General features: G+C 39.3%; 1 protein-coding gene across 1 annotated transcript; it reads right to left on the bottom strand.

Annotated features, from left to right (window-relative positions):
• Positions 1 to 9997: 9997 nt before the first annotated feature.
• LOC126080098 (olfactory receptor 502-like) lies at positions 9998 to 22333 on the bottom strand. The gene is made up of 2 exons (XM_049891405.1): positions 22193 to 22333; positions 9998 to 10774 (listed from the first exon to the last, which is right to left on the bottom strand). The coding sequence occupies exons 1-2, from the start codon at positions 22331 to 22333 to the stop codon at positions 9998 to 10000; spliced, it is 918 nt and encodes a 305-aa protein (XP_049747362.1).
• Positions 22334 to 22821: the final 488 nt, after the last annotated feature.

Genomic DNA, 22821 nt, shown 5'->3' on the forward strand with positions numbered 1-22821 from the left:
TTCATGGCGTATCTGCTTAAATTACTCTAGTAACAGGTAGCTGACAGCCCTTCATTTCAGTTGTCATTAAAAACCTGATTTTAATCTTATCAATCGCTGCCCCATGAGTTCAGCAGTACAGACCATCTACTTGTCTAGATTAAAAAAAATAAAAAACTTAGAAATATTTGAATACAGCTACAGTTATCGTGCCTCCACACCTCCCCTTTTCTAAAATTAAGCATCTGTAGTTCCTTTGGCCATTCCCCCTGTGGCGTACTTTTCAGACCCCTCACAGTTCTCCTCCTCAGCCTCTGAACATACTGAAGTCTGAGGACTGAGACCAAGCACTGAGCCTCATTTGTGTTTTCTGCCTTCTGACTCAAGCAGAGTTTAGTGGGGCCAACCCTGCCTTCAGTGTGTACACTTTGTGAAGCAGAACTGCGGAGACTGTGGATTCAGACGGTTCAGATCTTGGGCCTCCCACAGGTCGACTGTGTTAACTAGTATGGGACCCTTAATTTCTTTGACTCTCAGTTTTTACAGTTGTAAAATGGAAATAATTGTCCCTAAAGTGCAACTTTGTTTTGAGTTCAAAAGACAAGATATCTATAAAGCAACCAGAGGTGTTTGACATACATCAGGGATAAGTAACTATTTTCAGTAAGTAAAAAGGAAGTACGTTAGAGTTCCAATTATTTAATTTTTGAATGTGAAGTTTAATTTTTCTGTCAAGATACATCAGAAGATTTTCACTATAAATCCACATTAAGACAGGAAGTACAGTATCTGTATAATCTGGTGCCTTCTTAATTCTGAGTTGTGCCACTCAGATGAATAGAATGCCACCTGACTCCTGTCCTTCACTTCCTCTCCACTGGCCATCTAGAGTCTTTCCAAATCAAACCAAATCCAACCCGTGGCTGTCAAGTCAATTCCAACTCATAGCGACCCTACAGGACAGAGTGGAACTGCCCCATAGGGTTTCCAAGGAGTGGCTAGTAGATTCAAACTGCCAACCATTTGGTTGGCAGCCCATAGCTCTTAATCACTGTGCCACCAGGGCTCCTAAGGTCCTTCTAGAGCTCTACAATTTGGCTTCCCATCCCACATGGATCAGGAACTCTGACTACTCAAGTATTCTTTCCTTCAGCGGTGGGGTCATTTTTGATGATGCGTAGAGGGCATGGGGTTGTGAACCTCATCCAGTCTGAATATCCGGCTGCTTTCTTCCTGATTTCCTTTTCATATTTTCAATTACATAAGCTTACCAATGACTTTGGCTGCTGCAAACCATCTACACTCTCTTTGGGGACTCCTGTGCAGCCTGCTGTGTGTGCCCAGAATGACCATTCTGCAATTCATCTCTTGCTGAGGCCACAGTCTCCACATGGGTCAAGAGCTAAAGTTGGTAAGAGTAGTTCTTTTTGTTTTTCATTTCTCATTGAACAAATAAAAATTTAAATTATTTTAATAAAATCCATGAATATTACACTTACCTTTCAGAGAAAGAATTATTGATGCTGAATTCCAAGGAAAACCTTATAAAGTACATGCTGTCTGTTTAGTTTTAAGGTAGTTGAGGACTCATTACTCAACAATGTGAGCCGCTGAATGCTCCTTTTGGTTAAGTAACACAATTACATACATGCTATGAGGATGAGGATGGGTGTCTTTGTGTTGTGGTAGAAGAAAAAGGGAGGCTCTAACAGAACAATGCAAACCTCCAGTGCTCTTTTTGCTTGCCCCTTTGAGAAAAGGTCCTTCGGTTTATTGTATAGAAATGACTTGTGGAGGCAGGTGACTCATTAAGTTCAAGTTGGCCGTCCCCAAGGGAATATCTACATGCCATGGTGTCCTTTGGATTTTTTTCTCCTTTTTTTTTGTTTTTTAATAATGAAAGGCAAGGAGACAGCCCTTGGCTTCCTGGAAGCTTGTCTGACATTCACTATAATTAACTTATGTGCTTCATTAGGGTGTTCATAATGATGTTAAGGAATCTTTCAGTTTAACCTTTGAATTAAATTGTATAAGAGCAATTGAAGGAGGGAATGGTTGGGAAAAACTATTTTTTTGACTTAACAACTATTTTATTGCAGAAAATAATTAGAATGATTCTTTCCAGAATTTAATATGCTCAGGATTATCCCTTATGGAAGTGTTTTGGAAGTCTTTTATTACCACCCCTCAAAAGAACAATTTAAGAAGTCTGCAGAGGTATCTAAGTGCCCCACATTTCATTGAGGCAGCAGGCAATAAACCAAGTACACTGGATACTTGACTCAGTTCACCCCAAAGACCCTACCTTCTCTTATGTATTTCTGTATATTACCATTGGTATTCAAAAGTCTTATAGCTGTTTTGACAAGTTCTAGTAAGCGCCTCAGTGTCATTTATTTTGCTGTGTACATAACCATCATGTGCACCCTCAAGATCTGCTGAGGACTGAACTCTTTTACTTTCTGTAACATCCCTTTGCCCCATGCCTCTTCTAGGATTTTCTGACCCCATGTGGGAAGATATCCTTCAACCTACAATCATTAACATATTTTTCTGCAGTTTATCAGCCCTCTTACTTCATCAGTGCTATTTAAAGTACTTAAGCTGTTATCAAGAAGCAAAGTGGACGGTAGCACCAAAATAAGAAGGAACAGGTTTCAAAGTCTCTGTAACTGTGTTTGTCAGTATTTCTGCATGCTTCTTAATCTTTCTTCAACATTGAGTTGGATTATTGGTCTTTTCTAACAGTGGCAGTGACCAGTACTCTATGAGCAATGAGTTGTTGAAAGCAGGCCCTGCATTCATTTAATCATTTATTTATTAGCCCATTAAACAACCAAATTTAGTCCCCATTCTCCAGAAAACAGAACAAAACAAACTTCTACCAGAGATAGGGTTTATCTCACAGTATGGTCAGTAGTACAAATAAAGGCATGTAGGACATGCTTTGGAAACACAGAAGAATGACTCATTTGCACCTAAGGGGCTGGCCAGGGAAGGCAGCACAAATAGAGGGTCCAGGTGCTCACATATGTATTTTTCTCAGGATCCTGATGGAAGCAGAGATTTGGACAAAGAACTGTTGGAATAGAAAATTGGCTGGATATGGAGATCAGATGCAGTGCCATCAGGGCATTAATTTCATCCCTGTAGACAGAACAGTTTCCTTAGCTGATGGCTTCAGGTTGTGGAGAGAAAGCCATGGAGTAATATGAGGGAACAGAAACAAAGCACGATCCTTTGTTACTCAAAATGTTGTCCATGGACTGGTGTTAGTTAGCAAACTGTTTATTGTCAGTCCTTAATGCTATAAGGGCAGAAACTGAGAGTAAGCATTCATATACTTTTATAGCAGTTTGAAAGTGTCATTTTAAGTCTGTTGAATCTAATTAAAAAGTTAGCTTTATACTTTTCTTTTTTTTAATACTAGTTTTAGTATCTTTTATAAAATATATTGGTTCATGAAGGGTTAGAAAAAAATGGTTCTTCACTGAAATAGTTTGAAAAACATAATTTATGGCTTTGGGCATCAACAGACCTGGGTTCAGTTTCAGGTATACGAGCTCAGGAAAATTGTTTTACCTATTTGAGACTCAATTTCATTATATGTAAAATAGGATTAGTAATTTCTATCTCATAGGCTGCTCATAAGATTTAAATGATATAGCATATAGATGTGTGCAAAAGTTAACTAAAGTTATTGATAGCATACTCTCAAAGGTATGACCTATGAAACAAAGTACCTTGATGTATTGACTGATAGGTGACAGTCAGAGGTGGGAAAAGTCCTATTACCTTTGTAAATTATTCTATTTCTTCCTCAATCTCAAACACTTCCGATTTTGAGAGTCATAACATTTCAATTTTGGCATCTTTTCTATGCTCCCGTTAGTCTTTCAACCTCTACTCATTCATTGATGACTTTACCACGTGTGCTCCAACTTCCCTCTCCATTCCTATTTTTGCCATTAACAAGGACAACTTCAAAATCACTTGCATATCGCCCCTGTTAACCTAACTTCAAATTTACTTACTTTCTTGACTCCAATAAATTTTATTCATCTGCACTCTATGACCCATAAACCCATTGCCATCAAGTCAGTTCCGAGTCATAGTGACCATGTAGGAAGAGTAGAACTTCCCTATAGAGTTTCCAAGGAGCACCTGGTGGATTCGAACTCCCAACCTTTAGTTTGGCAGCTGTAGCTCTTAACCATTACGCATCCAGGGTGTCTGCATTCTATGAAACCCTCTTTTATTTTCATACCCTACATCTCACTTTCAGCTCTGTTCAACCTCTCAAATATAAATATAATCTAACTGTGATGTTAAAGCCTAACTAGCCAAAGGCCACCAGGAACAAACCTATAGTCCAACAAAATCAAGTTTATTGGCTGATGCAGCAAGGGATGACTCTCCGGAGGACTAAAATATGCCTCTCAACAATGGAGAGAAGTGCATGTCTTTAGAAACATTTGGATTGCTGTTGAAGGATTCTGAGGAGGGCCTAGAGGAAGCAGGGATCAGTTCTGCACTGGTTGCTGCTTCTGAGATGAGATTCAGAGAAGTGGAAAGTAATTTGGGATTGGAGGCTGCCATGGGATGATGGCAGTTTAGCAATTGGATATCTCCAGTAATAGATGGAAATAGTATATCAGGCCTGGCTGCATAATTGGTAGCAAAGCAATAGTCATTCAAAAATTGGTTTATTATGGTCCTACACATTTTCTTCGTGAGCTTAAGTTGGAGGCTGAGTGGATGACAGCTAACAACATATATTCTAGGTTGACAGTTTTGTTTTTTCTTTCTTTCATTACTTTAAAGATTCTCCACAGTCTTCTCACTTACAGTAATCAAAAGAGCATGTTACTGGCATATTGTTGTTGTCCAGTGCCACTGAGTTGGTTTCAACTCATGTTGGACCCTTTGTACAACAGAAGGAAACACCACCCAACCCTGCGCTGTCTTCACAATAGTTGTTATGCTTGAGCTCATTGTTGCAGCCACAGTGCAGCATACTGATTGAGCATGTATGGTCAAAGGATACAACCCTGACACACACTTTTCCTGAGTTTAAACACACAGTATCACCTTGTTCTGTTCAAACAACTGTCTCTTGGTCTAAATACAGGTTCCTCATGAGTAGAGTTAAGTTTTCTGGAATATCGATTTTTGGAATGTTATCTATAATTTGTTATGATCCACACAGTCGAATGTCTTTGCATAGTCAATAAAACAGAAGCAAACATCTTTCTGGTACTCTGCTTTCAGCCAAGATCCATCTGACATCAGCAATGATATCCCTCATTCCACATCCTCTTTTTTTTCCTTTCTGTCATTACTTTAAAGATGTGCCACAGCATTCTCATTTTCAGTAATCAAAAGAGCATGTTACTGGCACAAGGACAGACATACAGACTAATGGAATGCAGTTACAAATGCAGAAATAAACCCATGCATAAATTACCAAGTGATTTTCAACAAGGGTACAAGACCAGTAAGAGGAAAAATAATCCTTTCCACAAATGGTGCTGGGACAACAGGATATGTATATGCAAAAGAATGAAGTTGGACCCTGATTTCACACCATATACAAAAATAATTCAAAATGAATCAGTGACGTAAATATGAGCTAAAATTATAAAACTGTTGTGGGGCTTTAGCAATATATTCTTGGATATGAAGTATGACACAAATGTCAACAAAAGAAAAAATAGATGAATTAACCCATAATAACTCATTTCCTTTGAGTCGATTCCGACTCGCATCGATTCTATAGGACAGAGTAGAACTGCTGCATACAGTTTCCAAGGAGGACCTAGTAGATTCCAGCTGCCGACCTTTTGGTAAGCAGCCATAGCGCTTAACCTCTACGCCACCAGGGTTTCAATAGATAAATTAGACTTCATGAAGATTGAAAATGTGCATCAAGGGACATTATGAAGAAAGTGAAAAGCAACCTACACGATGGAAGAAATTATTTGCAAATTATTTTGTTGTTGTTAGCTGCCATCCAGTTGGCTCTGTCTCATATTACAAAATTACATTTATATGAAATATAAAAGATTACTTAAACCTATAGAGACAGAAGGTGGATTGGTGCTTGCCAGGGGATGGGAAAAGGGAAGAATGGTAAGTAACTACTTAATGGGTATGGAATTTTTATTTTGGGGTGATTAAAATGTTAATTAGATAGAAATGGTGATTGCGCAACATTGTGTATGTACTCAATTCTGCTAAATTGGTCACTGTGATTAATTTTTTTATATGAATTTTGACTCATCTCTAGTCTCCTCCCCCCAAAAAACCCCTCATGCGATTAATAATATCTCAATAAGTTTGTTTAGAAATTCCTTAAACCTGTGTAAAAATAAATAAAAGCATTCACAGAAAAAAGGACATATTATGTACGGAGGAACAAAGAATAACAGCAGATTTCTTATCAGAAACTCTGCAAGTGAGAAGACTGTGGAGCATCTTTAATGAAAGAAAGAACGAAACCATCCACCTAGAATCTATGTTGTTGTTAGCTGCCGGCAGGTTAGCCCCCAATTCATGGTGACCCCATATGTTACAGAGTAGAACTGCCCTGTATGGTTTTCTAGACTCTAATCTTTACAGATGCACTTTACCAGGTTCATCTTCCATGGAGCTCCTGGATGGGTTTGAATCTCCGATCTTTAGGTTAATAGTCAAGCACAAACTGCTTGCGCATCCTATACCCAGTGAAATATATATTTCAAAAGTACATGCACAATAAAGACTAAGACATACAGAAGCTGAAAACATTTATCACCAGCAGACTCACATTAAAAGAAATGTTAAAGGATGTCCTTGAGGTAGAAAGGAAATGATACCAGATATAAATATATATCTACATAAAAAAATGAAAATCACTGGGGATGGTAACTACATGGATATATGTACAATTTTTAAAATTATGAATCCATTAACCTTCTCTGCCTTTTATACTTTATCATGTACTTGATTTCAACATGTGTTTTAGACTGTACAGTACATATTTTACTGTGTTGTGCTGTCAACATCCATTTGTATTTAGTAATGTCTTTAACCTTTCTTTCGTTCATCATCTTTCCTGAATTTTCATGTTTCCACGTGGAATCATTTTTTGTCTGCCTAAAATGCTGTCTTTTGAATTTATTTTAGTTTAGGTCTATTGACAATTAATTCTGTTTTTATTTTCCCTTTCCATGTTCATAGTATGTCAGTTTTCTTCTTCAGGGCCATTAGGGGATTCTCAATCTCTCTAGTCTACAAAGATAGAGTCTGATATACTGTACGTAATTTTTTTTTAATCATGAGAGTGATCTCCCATCACCTTTACCATATTCATATGCAATCGTCTAGAAGTAAATCACAAGCCTGGCCCACACTCAAGGGGAAGGGATTGTCCTAGGCAGAACACCAGTAGGTCTAGATCATAGGAACCATGTTATATTTCTGTATAGTATGCTTTGAATGCCTGGTAATTTTTATTAAATGCTAGACAATTTATATGAAACAAGTGCAAAGGCTCTGGATATTGTTGCATGTTTTTTAAGAGAGGCAGATATCTGGATTTGGGACATGTCACATGTCACATTAATACAGTCAGTGACTGGTCTAACTTGACTCTGCACTGCAGTGCTTGTATTGTGTCTGTATACCTCCAATTCACCTGTCTCTTTTGGTGTAGCTCTCCAGAAGTCCCAACTAAGAGCCTGAGGTGTTTATTAGGAATCCTCATCCATAGTGACTTTTAATCACCAATTGCCTTCTTAGTAATGTGAACCTGTCAAAATTTGTGCTCCGTTTTTAGCATATTTCTGTTTAGCATCTTATCCTCTTGTTTAGCAGTGTTTTAGAATCTAGCATATACGTGGAAGAAGAAAGATTCTGAGTGTCAGGCTTATTTTTCTGCTGCTCCCTTTTCTCTGGCATCATGATACCTTCAGTCCTGATTGTCTGGCCATCCCAAAACTCCAGTGTTTTTCTCTTCAATTCTGTAAGATTGTCAGTAGCGCTGTTTGCTTCTCTGCCTCATAGCTTCAACCCACTACCCATGTTCTCACCTTCTTACTGCTTGTTAAGAATTTGCAAAAGTCCCAAGAGGAAAAATAGCTTGCTGAATATCAGCTTGCCTTCTACAGTTTTTTCCTATCTGAGATCTTGGTTCCTCAGGTTTGAAATTCTTTGCCTGGTATCTAAAGTCCTGAAAGTCTGCTTCTGAAAGGTCACAGTCTTGAAAATGTTATAGAGGAGTTCTACTCTGTACACATGGGGTCTCTATGAGTTGGAATTGACGTGACAGCAACTAATAATGACAGTTCTTTGCTAAGATTTTCTGTTTGGGTTTTTTGTTTTTCACTTATTCCAAGAGAATTCATGATTAATTGTTGAAACATTTTTATGGCTATTTTAAAATCCTTGTCAGAAAATTTCAAAAATTCATCTGATTCATCTTGGTGTTGATGTTGGCATCTATTCATTGTCTTTTCTCATTTAAGTTTTGATTTTTCTGTTTCTTGGTACAATGAGTGATTTTTTATTGTGTCCTGGACATTTTGGATATTATGAGACTCTGGATGGTATTCAATCTTCTTTTCTTTTAATTTTCATTGTAGTAAAATACATATAACAAAATATTTGCCATTTCAATTATTTTTAAGTGTACAATTCAGTGACATCAATTATGTTCACCATGTTGTGCAACCATCATCAGTTTTTTTAGTAGAACCTATTGGGTATATACCTGTTGGATGTACAGTAAGGATCAGGTGGGTATATTCAGCTTCCTGTTGGGTCTCTGCAACACTATGCTTGCAAAAATGGAGCACTAACTCACACCACCTTCTTAAAGACAGGTGGAGGTGGAAACCCAGCCCCCCACCCCACCCAGCTGACACTGTCCCAGTGAAAGAAGGACACTTCCTAATTGCCTCCCAGTTGTGGGGGGAAAGTGTAAGATGATCTCTCTATTGGGCCCTACAGCCTAATCATTTGGTTAATATTTATGTGCCTCAGTTACATCCTCTGTAAAATAAGGATTAAAAACAAAACTTCATTGGATTGAATGAGGGAGCCTCTTACCGAGATACACAGCATTAGAGAGAACAGTTTGGGGTGAAGGGAGATGATTAGTTTTTGGGAATATGTGCGTGAAGCTCAATAAACAAACTATTTTGGTCTAAAACACTAAAGAGGTGACAAGGAAACAGAAATAAATGTGACGGTCATCAGCATTTAGAGGTTAATTAACCATCTCCAGGAGAGCAGTCCAGTCCCCTGGAGCTTCCTGAGCAGGATATGGTCTGAAATAAATCACTCCAAGAGTTTGATCGCTTCAGTAACTAAACAGTTCAGGTACACTGCTCATTCCTCCAGAGGAAGTTATCTCTTATGACCTGATTGGCAAATTTACAGGTTAGTCAAGGAGGGCTCATACTCTTCTGCGGGGGTGCACAAAATTCTCAACAAAGGCCAGATTCAGAGACCATAAACCCAGGTAAAAATTTTATGATTCCTCAAAGCCCACCCCAGCACATAACCTTTCTGCAAGCAGAATGGCTCCAGCAATTTTACTCTCTGATTTAATTTTGCTAATTCCCCTCAGAGTGTACTCAATTAAGGCATAACTAGGGTTACCAAGCTTATATCAGGGTAAGATGCTATTGACAATGAACACAGCCTTAAAGGTTTGGAAGTACAGTAATCTTAACTTATGACAAAGAACTGTTTTTGAAAAATAATATATGAATAAAACTTAAGCATTTTCAGCAGTTTAAGAATTTATTCATGTGAACCAATATGTTACTTAATTATCAATTAAATTTAATATCATTAAAGGTAACTCACTGTTGTCTCTGATTTACTATTTGATTCCTGAAAATTCACTCCCACATTTACTACAAAGCCCCACACTGGCTAATGATATACAGATGTATTTTCAACACAGAAACTGAATTTCTTTTAGTTTTGATGTATTATTACATCAAACACTAGAAAATAACAGAATTTATTAACAAGATATTTTCCTACTAAGCTCTCTCTTAAGAGCACCCTTTATCTCATTCCTGAGACTGTAGATGAGGGGGTTCAACATGGGGATCACCACCACATAAAACACAGACACCACCTTGTTCTGGTCAGTAGAGTAGCTGGATGTGGGCATCACATAAATGAATGTAATGGTCCCATAGTAGAGAGTGACTGCAGTGAGGTGGGAGGTGTAGGTGGGGAAGGCCTTGTGGCGGTCCTGAGTGGAGCGCATCTTCAGGATGGTGATGAGGATGTAGATGTAGGAGATGGCTATGACAAATACGGTGACCACAATGATGGAGCCAGCAGAAAATGAGGGGACCACTGCAGGGATACTGACCTCAGAACAGGAAAGTTCAACTAAAGGAGCAAAATCACAGAAAAAATGATTGACTTGATTTGGTCCACAAAAGAATAAAGAAAAGAAGGAAATCGTAAAGGAGGAAGTACTGAGAAAACCACCTACATAAGCCACAGAGAATAACTGCTCATGGACTTGTGTGGGCATTTGAGTTGAATAATGCAGGGGCTTGCAGATTGCTAAAAAGTGATCATAGGCCATGGCAGCCGAAAGAAAACACTCAGCTGTTCCGAAGAAAATGGCTGAGCCAAGTTGTATCCAAGACAGGAGATTGTCATTTCTCTCCACCAGGAAGTTTACAAGCATATTGGTTGTGTCAGAAGATGAATAGCCTATGTCAGCCAAAGCCAGGTGGCTCAGGAAAACTACATAGGATGATGGAGCAGAGAAGAGATTCTGATAAGAATGATTGTGCTGAGATTGCTAGATATGGTCACCAAATAGATGCATAGGATGACTTTTAAGAAGATGACCCGAAGGGTAGCATCTTCTGTTAAGCCCAATAAAATGAACCCTGCCACTGCAGTGTGGTTCCCATCTACCAGGGAATCCACGAGACAATGTAGCCAGTGTCAAAAAGATCTGTGATGAAAAAATTGCACTGAAGAAGTTCTGAATTTCCTGGCTTCATTTTCAGTAATGCACATATGGAAAGTCATTACAAATTAAGATATCATTCAAGTGTCATTGCATATTAACATGTAATGACAAATATATATTTGTCATTACATGTTAATATACAGTGCATACATATATACGTGTATAGATTATTGGCAAAAACACCAGGAAATTTAATGTATGCTGATTTTCATTTTTATATTTTTCCAAAAATGCATTTAAAGTGGTTTTAAAGCTAAATAAAAATTAGGAAACAATGAGAATAACAAAAAGGAATGGTGAATATAATACCAAGAAAAATACAGGTTTTGTAATGAAAACTTAAGAAAAAGCTATTATTTATTACCAGCTTAGTAAATGATAAGAATAGGGCTAAGAACTATATATATATATATATATACATATATATATATACACACACACATACACCCCAAACCAAAATAAACCCATTGTTGTCGAGTCAATTCTGACTCAATAGTGACCTTGTAGGACAATATAGAACTGCCCCATAGGGTTTCCAAGGAGCAGCTAGTGGATTTGAATTGCCAGTGTTTTGGTTAGCAGCTGTAGTTCTTAACCACTGCACCACCATACGTAATTCCATTTTATTTTCTATAAAACAATAATAAGTGCTTTCATTATTACTTTGTAGATGAGGAAACTGAGTGAAAGAGATTATGTAACTTGCACAAGGTTACATAGCAAATGTGGAGTAAAATATGAATCCCAGAAATTCTGACATTTCTTTTTTTATTTATTTTGAAAACTTGGTTTTATTCAGCAGATAATGTAACAATATTTTCTAAAAGGATTCACCAAATTTCTTTCACTATTTTTTGATGATTTTGAAATTATTCTACATATAAATTTCTCTCTATATACACACAATTTACATAGAACTTTCCAAGACAATCTACTATACTATACCTATAGAATATATTTACAGTAGACACCCCCATGTGTCTGTCAGTTTGTCATACTGTGGGGTCTTGTGTGTTGCTGTGATGCTGGAAGCTATGCCACCAGTATACCAGCAGGGTCACTCCTAGAGGACAGGTTTCAGCTGAGCTTCCAGTCTAAGACAGACTAGGAAAGACCCAGCAGTCTACTTCTGCAAAGAATTAGCCAGTGAAACCTTATGAATAGCAGCGGAACGTTGTCTGGTATAGTGCCAGAAGATGAGCCCCCCAGGTTGGAAGGCTCTCAAAAGACAAGGGGGGAAGCGCTGCCTCTGCAAAGTAGAGTTGACCTTAATGACATGGATGGAGTAAAGGTTTTGGGACCTTCATTTGCTGATGTGGGATGACTCAAAATGAGAAGAAACAGCTGCAAACATCCATTAATAATCAGAACCTGGAAAGTACAGAGTATGAATCTAGGAAAATTGGAAATCATCAAAAATGGAAAGAAACACATGAACTTCAATATCCTAGGCACTAGTGAGCTGAAATGGACTGGTATTGACTATTTTGAACTGGACAATCACATAATCTACTATGCCAGGGATAACAACGTGAATGACCTTCCATTCATTGTCAAAAAGAACATTTCAAGATGTATCCTGAAGAACAACACTTGTCAGTGATAGGATGATATCCATATGCCTACAAAGAAAACCAGTTAATATGACTGTTATTCAAATTTAGGCACCAACCACTAAGGCTAAAGATGAGGATATTTAAGATTTTTATCAGCTTCTGCAGTCTAAAATTGATCGAACATACAATCAGGTTGCATTGATAATTACTGGTGGTTCAATGCAGAAGTTGGAAGCAAAGAAGAAGGATCAGTAGTTGGAAAATATGGCTTTGGTGATAGAAACAATGCTGGAGATTGAATGATAAAATTTTGCAATACCAACAGCTTCTTCATTGCAAATACCTTCTTTCACCAACTTAAATGGTGACTATACACATTGATCTCACCAGATGGAATACACAGGAAGGAAATAGACTACATCTGTGGAAAGATGACCATGGAAAAGCTCAATATCATCAGTCAGAACAGGGCCAGGGGCCAACTATGGAACAGACCATCAGTTGCTCATATGCAAGTTCAAGTTGAAACTGAAGAAAATCAAAGTCCACGAGAGCCAAAATACAAACTTGAGTATGTCTCACCTGAATTTGGAGACTATCTCAAGAACAGATTTGATGTGTTGAACACTAATGATCAAAGAATAGATGAGTTGTGGAATGACATCAAGGACATCATATGTGAAGAAAGCAAGAGGTCATTGAAAAGACAGGAAAGAAAGAAAAGACCAAGATGGATGTCAGAGGAGACTCTGAAACTTGCTCTCAAACGTCGAGCAGCTAAAGCAAAAGGAAGAAATGACGAAGTAAAAGAACTGAACAGAAGATTTCAAAGGGTGGCTTGAGAAGACAAAGTATTTTAATGACATGTGCAAGAAGCTGGAGATAGAAAACCAAAAGGGAAGAACACGCCTGGTGTTTCTCAAGCTGAAAGAACTGAAGAAAAATTTCAAGTCTTGAGTTGCAGTAGTGAGGGGTTCTATGGAGAAAATACTAAACCATGCAGGAAGCATCAAAAGATGGTGCAAGGAATACACAGAGTCATTATACCATAAAGAATTAGTCGACATTCACCCATTTCAAGAGGTAGCATATGATCAGGAACCAATTGTACTGAAGGAAGAAACTCAAGCTGCGCTGAAGGCATTGTCGAAAAACAAGGCTCCAGAATTTGACGAAATATCAATGGAGATATTTCAACAAATGAGTGCACCACTGGAAGTGCTCACCCGTCTATGCCAAGAAATTTGGAAGACAGTTACCCAGCCAACCAACTGGAAAAGATCCATATTTATGCCTAATTCCCAAGAACAGTGATCCAACTGAATGTGGAAATTATCAAACAATATCATTAATATCACATGAAAGCAAAATTTTGCTGAAGATCATTCAAAAGTAGCTGCAGCAGTATATCGACAGGGAACTGCCAGAATTTCAGGCCAAATTCAGAGGAGGATGTGGAACTGGGGATATGATTGTTGATGTCAGATGGATCTTGGCTGAAAGCAGAGAATACCAGAAGATCGTTTACCTGTGTTTTATTGACTGCGCAAAGCATTCGACTGTGTGGATCATAACAAATTATGAATAACATTGTGAAGAATGGGAATTCCAGAGCAGTTAATTGTTCTCATGAGGAACCTGTACATAGAACAAGAGGCAGTTGTTCAGACAGAACAAGGGGATACTGAGTGGTTTAAAGTCAGGAAAGGTGTGCGTCACAGTTATATCCTTTCACCACACCTATTCGATATGTATGCTGAGCAAATATATGAGAAGCTGTACTATATGAAGAAAAATGGGGCATCAGGATTGGAGGAAGACTCATTAACAATCTGTGTTATGCAGATGACACAACCTTGAATGTTTGAAGTGAAGTGGACTTGAAGCATTTACTGATGAAGATCAAAGACCACAGCCTTCAGTACGGATTGAACCTCAACATAAAGAAAGCAGAAATCCTCACAACTGGACCAATAAGCCGTATCACGATAAATGGAGAAAAGACTGAAGTCATCAAGGATTTCGTTTTAGTTGGATCCACAATCAACAGCCATGGAAGCAGCAGTCAAGAAACCAAAAGACGCATTACATCAGGCAAATCTGCTGCAAAGGACCTCTTTAAAGTGTTGAAAAGCAAAGATGTCATCTTGAAGACTAAGGTGCGCCTGATCCAAGCCATGGTATTTTCAGTCACATCCTATGCGTGTGAAAGCCAGACAATAAATAAGGAAGACCAAAGAAGAATTGATGCCTTTGAATCGTGGTCTTAAGGAAGAATATTGAATATACCATGGACTACCAAAAGAATGAACTAATCTGTCTTAGAAGAAGTATGACCAAAAGGATCTTAGAAGGAAGGGTAGTGAGACTACGTCTCACGTACTTTGCACATATTGTCAGGAGCGATCAGTCCCTTGAGAAGGACATCATGATTGGGAAAGTAGAGAGTCAGTGAAGAAAAGGAAGGCCCTCAATGAGATGAATTGACACAATGGCTATAACAATGGGGTCAAGCATAACAATAATGGTAATTATGGAGCAAGACCAGGCAATGTTTTGTTCTGTTGTACATAGGGTCGCTATGAGTTGGAACAGACGCGACGGCACTTAACAACAACAACAACAAACAACCTATAGACAGCTTTATAAAAATGTGATAGCCGTCTCATGATGTCACTGAATTTATCATGGGAAAGTTGGGTCACTAAATTGCCAAGCATGACATGGCTTTTTTTTTTTTTTTTAATTAATTTTTGTTAAGCTTCAAGTGAACATTTACCATTCCAATTGGTCTGTCACATGTAAGTTTACATACATCTTACTCCCTTCTCCCACTTGCTCTCCCCCTATTGAGTCAGCCCTTTCAGTCTCTCGTTTCCTGCCAATTTTGCCGTCTTCCCTCTCTCTCTATCTTCCCATCCCCCCTCCAGTCAAGAGTTGCCAACACACTCTCCAGTGTCCACCTGATTTAATTAGCTCACTCTTCATCAGCATCTCTCTCCCCTCCACTGACCAGTCCTTATCATGTCTGATGAGTTGTCTTCGGGGATGGTTCCTGTCCTGTGCCATCAGAAGGTCTGGGGACCATTGCCTCCGGGATTCCTCTAGTTGCAGTCATACCATTAAGTATGGTCTTTTTATGAGAATTCGGGGTCTGTATCCCATTGGTCTCCTGCTCCCTCAGGAGTTGTCTGTTGTGCTCCCTGACAGGGCAGACATCGATTGTAGCCGGGCACCAACTAGTTTTTCTGGTCTCAGGATGATGTAGGTCTCTGGTTCATGTGGCCCTTTCTGTCTCTTGGGTTCTTAGTTGTCGTGTGACCTTGGTGTTCTTCCTTTGCCTTTGCTCCAGGTGGCTTGAGACCAATTGATGTATCTTAGATGGCTGCTTGTTGGCATTTAGGACCCCAGACGCCACATTTCAAAGTGGGATGCAGAATGTTTTCATAATAGAATTATTTTGCCCATTGACTTAGAAGTCCCCTCAAACCATGTTCCCCAGACCCCAGCCCCTGTTCCGCTGACCTTTGAAGCATTCATTTTATCCCAGAAACCTCTTTGCTTTTAGTCCAGTCCAATTAGGCTGACCTTCCTTGTATTGAGTGTTGTCTTTCCCTTCACCCAAAGCAGTTCTTATCTACTGATTGATCGATAAAAAACCCTCTCCCTCCCTCCCTCCCTCCCCCCTTTGTAACCACAAAAGTATGTGTTCTTCTCCGTTTTTTCTGTTTCTCAAGATCTTATAATAGTGGTCTTATACAATATTTGTCCTTTTGCCTCTGACTAATTTCGCTCAGCATAATGCCTTCGAGATTCCTCCATGTTATGAAATGTTTCAGAGATTCGTCACTGTTCTTTATCGATGCGTAGTATTCCATTGTGTGAATATACCACAATTTATTTATCCATTCATCCGTTGATGGACATCTTGGTTGCTTCCAGCTTTTTGCTATTGTAAACAGAGCTGCAATAAAGATGGGTGTGCATATATCTGTTTGTGTGAAGGCTCTTGTATCTCTAGGGTATATTCCGAGGAGTGGGATTTCTGGGTTGTATGGTAGTTCTATTTCTAACTGTTTAAGATAACGCCAGATGGATTTCCAAAGTGGTTGTACCATTTTACAATCCCACCAGCAGTGTAAGAGAGTTCCAATCTCTCCGCAGCCTCTCCAACATTTATTATTTTGTGTTTTTTGGATTAATGCCAGTCTAGTTGGTGTGAGATGGAATCTCATCGTAGTTTTAATTTGCATTTCTCTAATGGCTAATGATCGGGAGCATTTTCTCATGTATCTCTTGGCTGCCTGAATATCTTCTTTAGTGAAATGTGTGTTCATATCCTTTGCCCACTTCTTGATTGGGTTGTTTGTCTTTTTGTGGTTGAGTTTTGACAGAGTCATGTAGATTTTAGAGCTCAGACGCTGGTCTGAGATGTCATAGCTGAATATTCTTTCCCAGTCTGTAGGTGGTCTTTTTACTCTTTTGATGAAGTCTTTAGATGAGCATAGGTGTTTGATTTTTAGGAGCTCCCAGTTATCTGGTTTCTCTTCGTCATTTTTGGTAATGTTTTGTATTCTGTTTATGCCCTGTATTAGGGCTCCTAGGGTTGTCCCAATTTTTTCTTCCATGATCTTTATCGTTTTAGTCTTTATGTTTAGGTCTTTGATCCACTTGGAGTTAGTTTTTGTGCATGGTGTGAGGTATGGGTCCTGTTTCATTCTTTTGCAAATGGATATCCAGTTATGCCAGCACCATTTGTTAAAAAGACTATCATTTCCCCAATTGACTGACACTGGTCCTTTGTCAAATATCAGCTGCTCATACATGGATGGATTTATATCTGGGTTCTCAATTCTGTTCCATTGGTCTATGTGCCTGTTGTTGTACCAGTACCAGGCTGTTTTGACTACTGTAGCTGTATAATAGGTTCTGAAATCAGGTAGAGTGAGGCCTCCCACTTTCTTCTTCTTTTTCAGTAATGCTTTGCTTATCTCCGGGGGTTCTTTCCCTTCCATATGAAATTGGTGATTTGTTTCTCTATCCACTTAAAATATGACATTGGAATTTGGATTGGAAGTGCGTTATATGTATAGATGGCTTTTGGTTGAATAGACATTTTTACTATGTTAAGTCTTCCTATCCATGAGCAGGGTATGTTTTTCCACTTAAGTATGTCCTTTTGAATTTCTTGTAGCAGAGCTTTGTAGTTTTCTTTGTATAGGTCTTTTACATCCTTGGTAAGATTTATTCCTAAGTATTTTATCTTCTTGGGGGCTACTGTGAATGGTATTGATTTGGTTATTTCCTCTTCGGTGTTCTTTTTGTTGATGTAGAGGAATCCAAGTGATTTTTGTATGTTTATTTTATAACCTGAGACTCTTCCAAACTCTTCTATTAGTTTCAGTAGTTTTTTGGAGGATTCCTTAGGGTTTTCCATGTATACGATCATGTCATCTGCAAATAGTGATAGCTTTACTTCCTCCTTGCCAATCTGGATACCCTTTATTTCTTTGTCTAGCCTAATTGCTCTGGCTAGGACTTCAAGTACGATGTTGAATAAGAGCAGTGATTAAGGGCATCCTTGTCTGGTTCCCGTTCTCAAGGGAAACGCTTTCAGGTTCTCTCCATTTAGAGTGATATTGGCTGTTGGCTCTGCATAGATGCCCTTTATTATGTTGAGGAATTTTCCTTCAGTTCCTATTTTGGTAAGAGTTTTTATCATAAATGGGTGTTGAACTTTGTCAAATGCCTTTTCTGCATCTATTGATAAGATCATGTGGTTTTTATCTTTTGTTTTATTTATGTGATGGATTACATTAATGGTTTTTCTGATATTTAACCAGCCTTGCATACCTGGTATAAATCCCACTTGATCAGGGTGAATTATTTTTTTGATGTGTTGTTGGATTCTATTGGCTAGAATTTTGTTGAGGATTTTTGCATCTATGTTCATGAGGGATATAGGTCTATAATTTTCTTTTTTTGTAATGTCTTTACCTGGTTTTGGTATCAGGGAGATGGTAGCTTCATAGAATGAGTTGGGTAGTATTCTGTCTTTTTCTATGCTTTGAAATACCTTCAGTAGTAGTGGTGTTAAGTCTTCTCTGAAGGTTTGGTAGAACTCTGCAGTGAAGCCGTCCGGGCCAGGACTTTTTTTTGTTGGAAGTTTTTTGATTACCGTTTCAATCTCTTTTTTTGTTATGGGTCTATTTAGTTGTTCTACTTGTGAATGTGTTAGTTTAGGTAGGTAGTATTTTTCCAAGAATTTATCCATTTCTTCTAGGTTTTCAAATTTGTTAGAGTACAATATTTCGTAGTATTCTGAAATGATTCTTTTAATTTCATTTGGCTCTGTTGTGATGTGGTCCTTCTCGTTTCTTATTCGGGTTATTTGTTTCCTTTCCTGTTTTTCTTTAGTCAGTCTAGCCAATGGTTTATCAATTTTGTTAATTTTTTCAAAGAACCAGCTTTTGGCTTTGTTAATTCTTTCAATTGTTTTTCTGTTCTCTAATTCATTTAGTTCAGCTCTAATTTTTATTATTTGTTTTCTTCTGGTGCCTGATGGATTCTTTTGTTGCTCACTTTCTATTTGTTCAAGTTGTCGGGACAGTTCTCTGATTTTGGCTCTTTTTGTATGTGTGCATTTATCGATATAAATTGGCCTCTGAGCACTGCTTTTGCTGTGTCCCAGAGGTTTTCATACGAAGTATTTTCATTCTCGTTGCTTTCTAAGAATTTCCTTATTCCCTCCTTGATGTCTTCTCTAACCCAGTCTTTTTTCAGTAGGGTATTGTTCATTTTCCAAGTATTTGGTTTCTTTTCCCTAGTTTTTCTGTTATTGATTTCTAGTTTCACTGCCTTGTGGTCTAAGAAGATGCTTTGTAATATTTCGATGTTTTGGATTCTGCAAAGATTTGTTTTATGACCTAATATGTGGTCTATTCTAGAGAATGTTCCATGTGCACTAGAAAAAAAAGTATATTTTGCAGCAGTTGGGTGGAGAGTTCTGTATAAGTCAATGAGGTCAAGTTGGTTGATTGTTGTAAGTAGGTCTTCCGTGTCTCTATTGAGCTTCTTACTGGATGTCCTGTCCTTCTCCGAAAGTGGTGTGTTGAAGTCTCCTACTATAAATGTGGAGGTGTCTATCTCACTTTTCAAGTCTGTTAAAATTTGATTTATGTATCTTGCAGCCCTGTCATTGGCTGCATAAATATTTAATATGGTTATGTCTTCCTGATCAATTGTCCCTTTTATCATTATATAGTGTCCTTCTTTATCCTTTGTGGCGGATTTAAGTCTAAAGTCTATTTTGTCAGAAATTAATATTGCTACTCCTCTTCTTTTTTGCTTATTGTTTGCTTGATATATTTTTTTCCATCCTTTGAGTTTTAGTTTGTTTGTGTCTCTAAGTCTAAGGTGTGTCTCTTGTAGGCAGCATATAGATGGATCGTGTTTCTTTATCCAGTCCGTGACTCTCTGTCTCTTTATTGGTGCATTTAGTCCATTTACATTCAGCGTAATTATAGATAAATAAGTTTTTAGCGCTGTCATTTTGATGCCTTTTCATGTGTGTTGTTGGCCATTTCATTTTTCCACATACTTTTATGTGCTGAGATGTTTTTGTTAGTAGATTGTGAGATCCTCATTTTCATAATGTTTAACTTCTATGTTAGTTGAGTCGTTACATTCTTCTTGGCTTTTTTCTTGAGTTATGGAATTGATATTCCTTTTTGTGGTTACCTTATTATTTACCCCTATTTTTCTAACTAAAAACCTAACTTGTATCGTTCTATATCGCCTTGTATCACTCTCCATCTGGCAGTTCAATGCCTCCTATATTTAGTCCCTCTTTTTGATTATTGTGATCGTTTATCTATTGATTTCCATGATTCCCTGTTATGTGTATTATTTTGTTTATTTATTTATTTTTCAGAATTAATCTTAATTTGTTTGTTTTTGTGCTTTCCCTATTTGAGTTGCGTTGATATCAGGACATTCTGTTTTGTGACCTTGTATTGCTGGTACCTGATATTATTGGTCATCAGGCCAAACAATCTACTTTAGCATTTCTTGCAGTCTTGGTTTAGTTTTTACAAATTCTCTAAACTTGTGTTTATCTGTAAATATCTTAATTTCTCCTTCATATTTCAGAGAGAGTTTTGCTGGATATATGATCCTTGGTTGGCAGTTTTTCTCCTTCAGTGCTCTGTATGCGTCGTCCCATTCCCTTCTTGCCTGCATGGTTTCTGCTGAGTAGTCTGAACTTATTCTTATTGATTCTCCCTTGAAGGAAACCTTTCTTTTCTTCCTGGCTGCTTTTAAAATTTTCTGTTTGTCTTTGGTTTTGGCAGGTTTGATGATAATTGTCTTGGTGTTTTTCTTTTTGGATCAATCTTAAATGGGGTTCGATGAGCATCTTGGATAGATATCCTTTCGTCTTTCATGATTTCAGGGAAGTTTTGTGTCAGGAGTTCTTCAACTATTTTCTCTGTGTTTTCTGTCCCCCCTCCCTGTTCTGGGACTCCAATCACTCGCAAGTTATCCTTCTTGATAGATTCCCACATGATTCTTAGGGTTTCTTCATTTTTTTAAATTCTTTTATCTGATTTTTTTTCAGCTATGTTGGTGTTGATTCCCTGGTCCTCCAGATGTCCCAGTCTACATTCTAATTGCTTGAGTCTGCTCCTCTGACTTCCTATTGCATTGTCTAATTCTGTAATTTTATTGTTAATCTTTTGTATTTCTACATGCTGTCTCTCTATGGATTCTTGCAACTTATTAACTTTTCCACTATGTTCTTGAATAATCTTTTTGAGTTCTTCAACAGTTTTATCAGTGTGTTCCTTGGCTTTTTCTGCAGTTAGCCTAATTTCGTTTGTGATGTCTTGAAGCATTCTGTAAATTAGTTTTTTATATTCTGTATCTGATAATTCCAGGATTGTATCTTCATTTGGGAAAGATTTTGATTCTTTTGTTTGGGGGGTTGGAGAAGCTGTCATGGTCTGTTTCTTTATGTGGTTTGATATGGACTGCTGTCTCTGAGCCATCACTGGAAAACTAGTTTTTCCAGAAAATCCGCTAAAAAAAAAAATGCAGTCAGATCCCTATCAGAGTTCTCCCTCTGGCTCAGGCTTTTTGGATGTTAATGGAGCTGCCTGGGGAGGGTGGGGGAGGGGTCAGAGAGCTCGGAGTGTAGCACCTCAGAATATAGCCAGAGTTGTTTGTCTTACTTGGAATGACTCTTATATCTGAGATTTCCGCGGGGCGCGTCGCCTATATGTACTAGGTGTGTGGAGATTACGCCCCGGGGGGTCTGGCCCGCTGGCGTCACGGTCAGATCCTCCGCTGTCAGCCCCACCCCCAAGGTTAAGGCTCCCCTACTGGGACGGTGCACTCCCGTCTCCAAAATCCGTCGCTGCCTCCCGGGGGCTCCCTGTTCCTCCAGCCGCGTCGCGCGCCGCTCCCGCGAACCGAGTGCGACTGCGTGTCCCAGCTGGGACGCCGCTTTCCCCGCTCCAAGACCAGCCACTGCCTCCCGGGGACTTCTCCCTCTGGCACGCCATGCCGCTCGTGCGAATTGGGTGGGCGCCTCCTGCTCGAACGACTGGACCCCCCCCCCGGGTCAATTCAGGGAAATGTAGGTGGTCCCCACGCTCACGCCCTGCCTGCACCGCCAAAATCCCGGCGGGGCGGCTCCCCGGCTGGGATTCTGCTCTCCCCGCTCTAAGACCAGTCGCTTCCTCCCGGGGGCTTCTCCCTCCGTTGCGCCACGCCACTGGCGCGAACTGGGTGGGCGCATCCCGCACGAACGACTGGACCCCCCCTCCGGGGTCAATTCAGGGAAATGTAGGTGGTCCCCGCGCTCACGCCCCGCCCGCTTCCCGCCAAACTCCCGGCGGGACGGCTCCCTGGCTGGCACGCTGCTCTCCCTGCGCCAAGACCAGTGACTGCCTCCCGGGGACTTCTCCCATCGGCTGCGCTGCCACGCCGCCCACGCCAACTGGCTGGGCTCGCTCCCGGGATGAGTTCGGGGGCTAGGGCTGGGCCCCTTGTCTGTGCCGTCTGCCCCCCTGGGCTGTGCCCCAAATCGGGCTCCGAAGGTCACCTGCCTGGTGCGCTGGCTCCTGGCTCTGAAAACAATCGCTGTCTCCCTGTATTTGTTCGTTCTCCGTCTCTAAATCTGTGTTTGTTGTTCAGAGTTCGTAGACTGTTATGTATGTGATCGATTCACTTGTTTTTCCGAGTCTTTGTTGCAAGAGGGATCCGCGGTAGCGTCCACCTAGTCTG

Source organism: Elephas maximus, chromosome 7 (assembly GCF_024166365.1).
Source record: "Elephas maximus indicus isolate mEleMax1 chromosome 7, mEleMax1 primary haplotype, whole genome shotgun sequence".
Lineage (NCBI taxonomy): Eukaryota > Metazoa > Chordata > Mammalia > Proboscidea > Elephantidae > Elephas > Elephas maximus.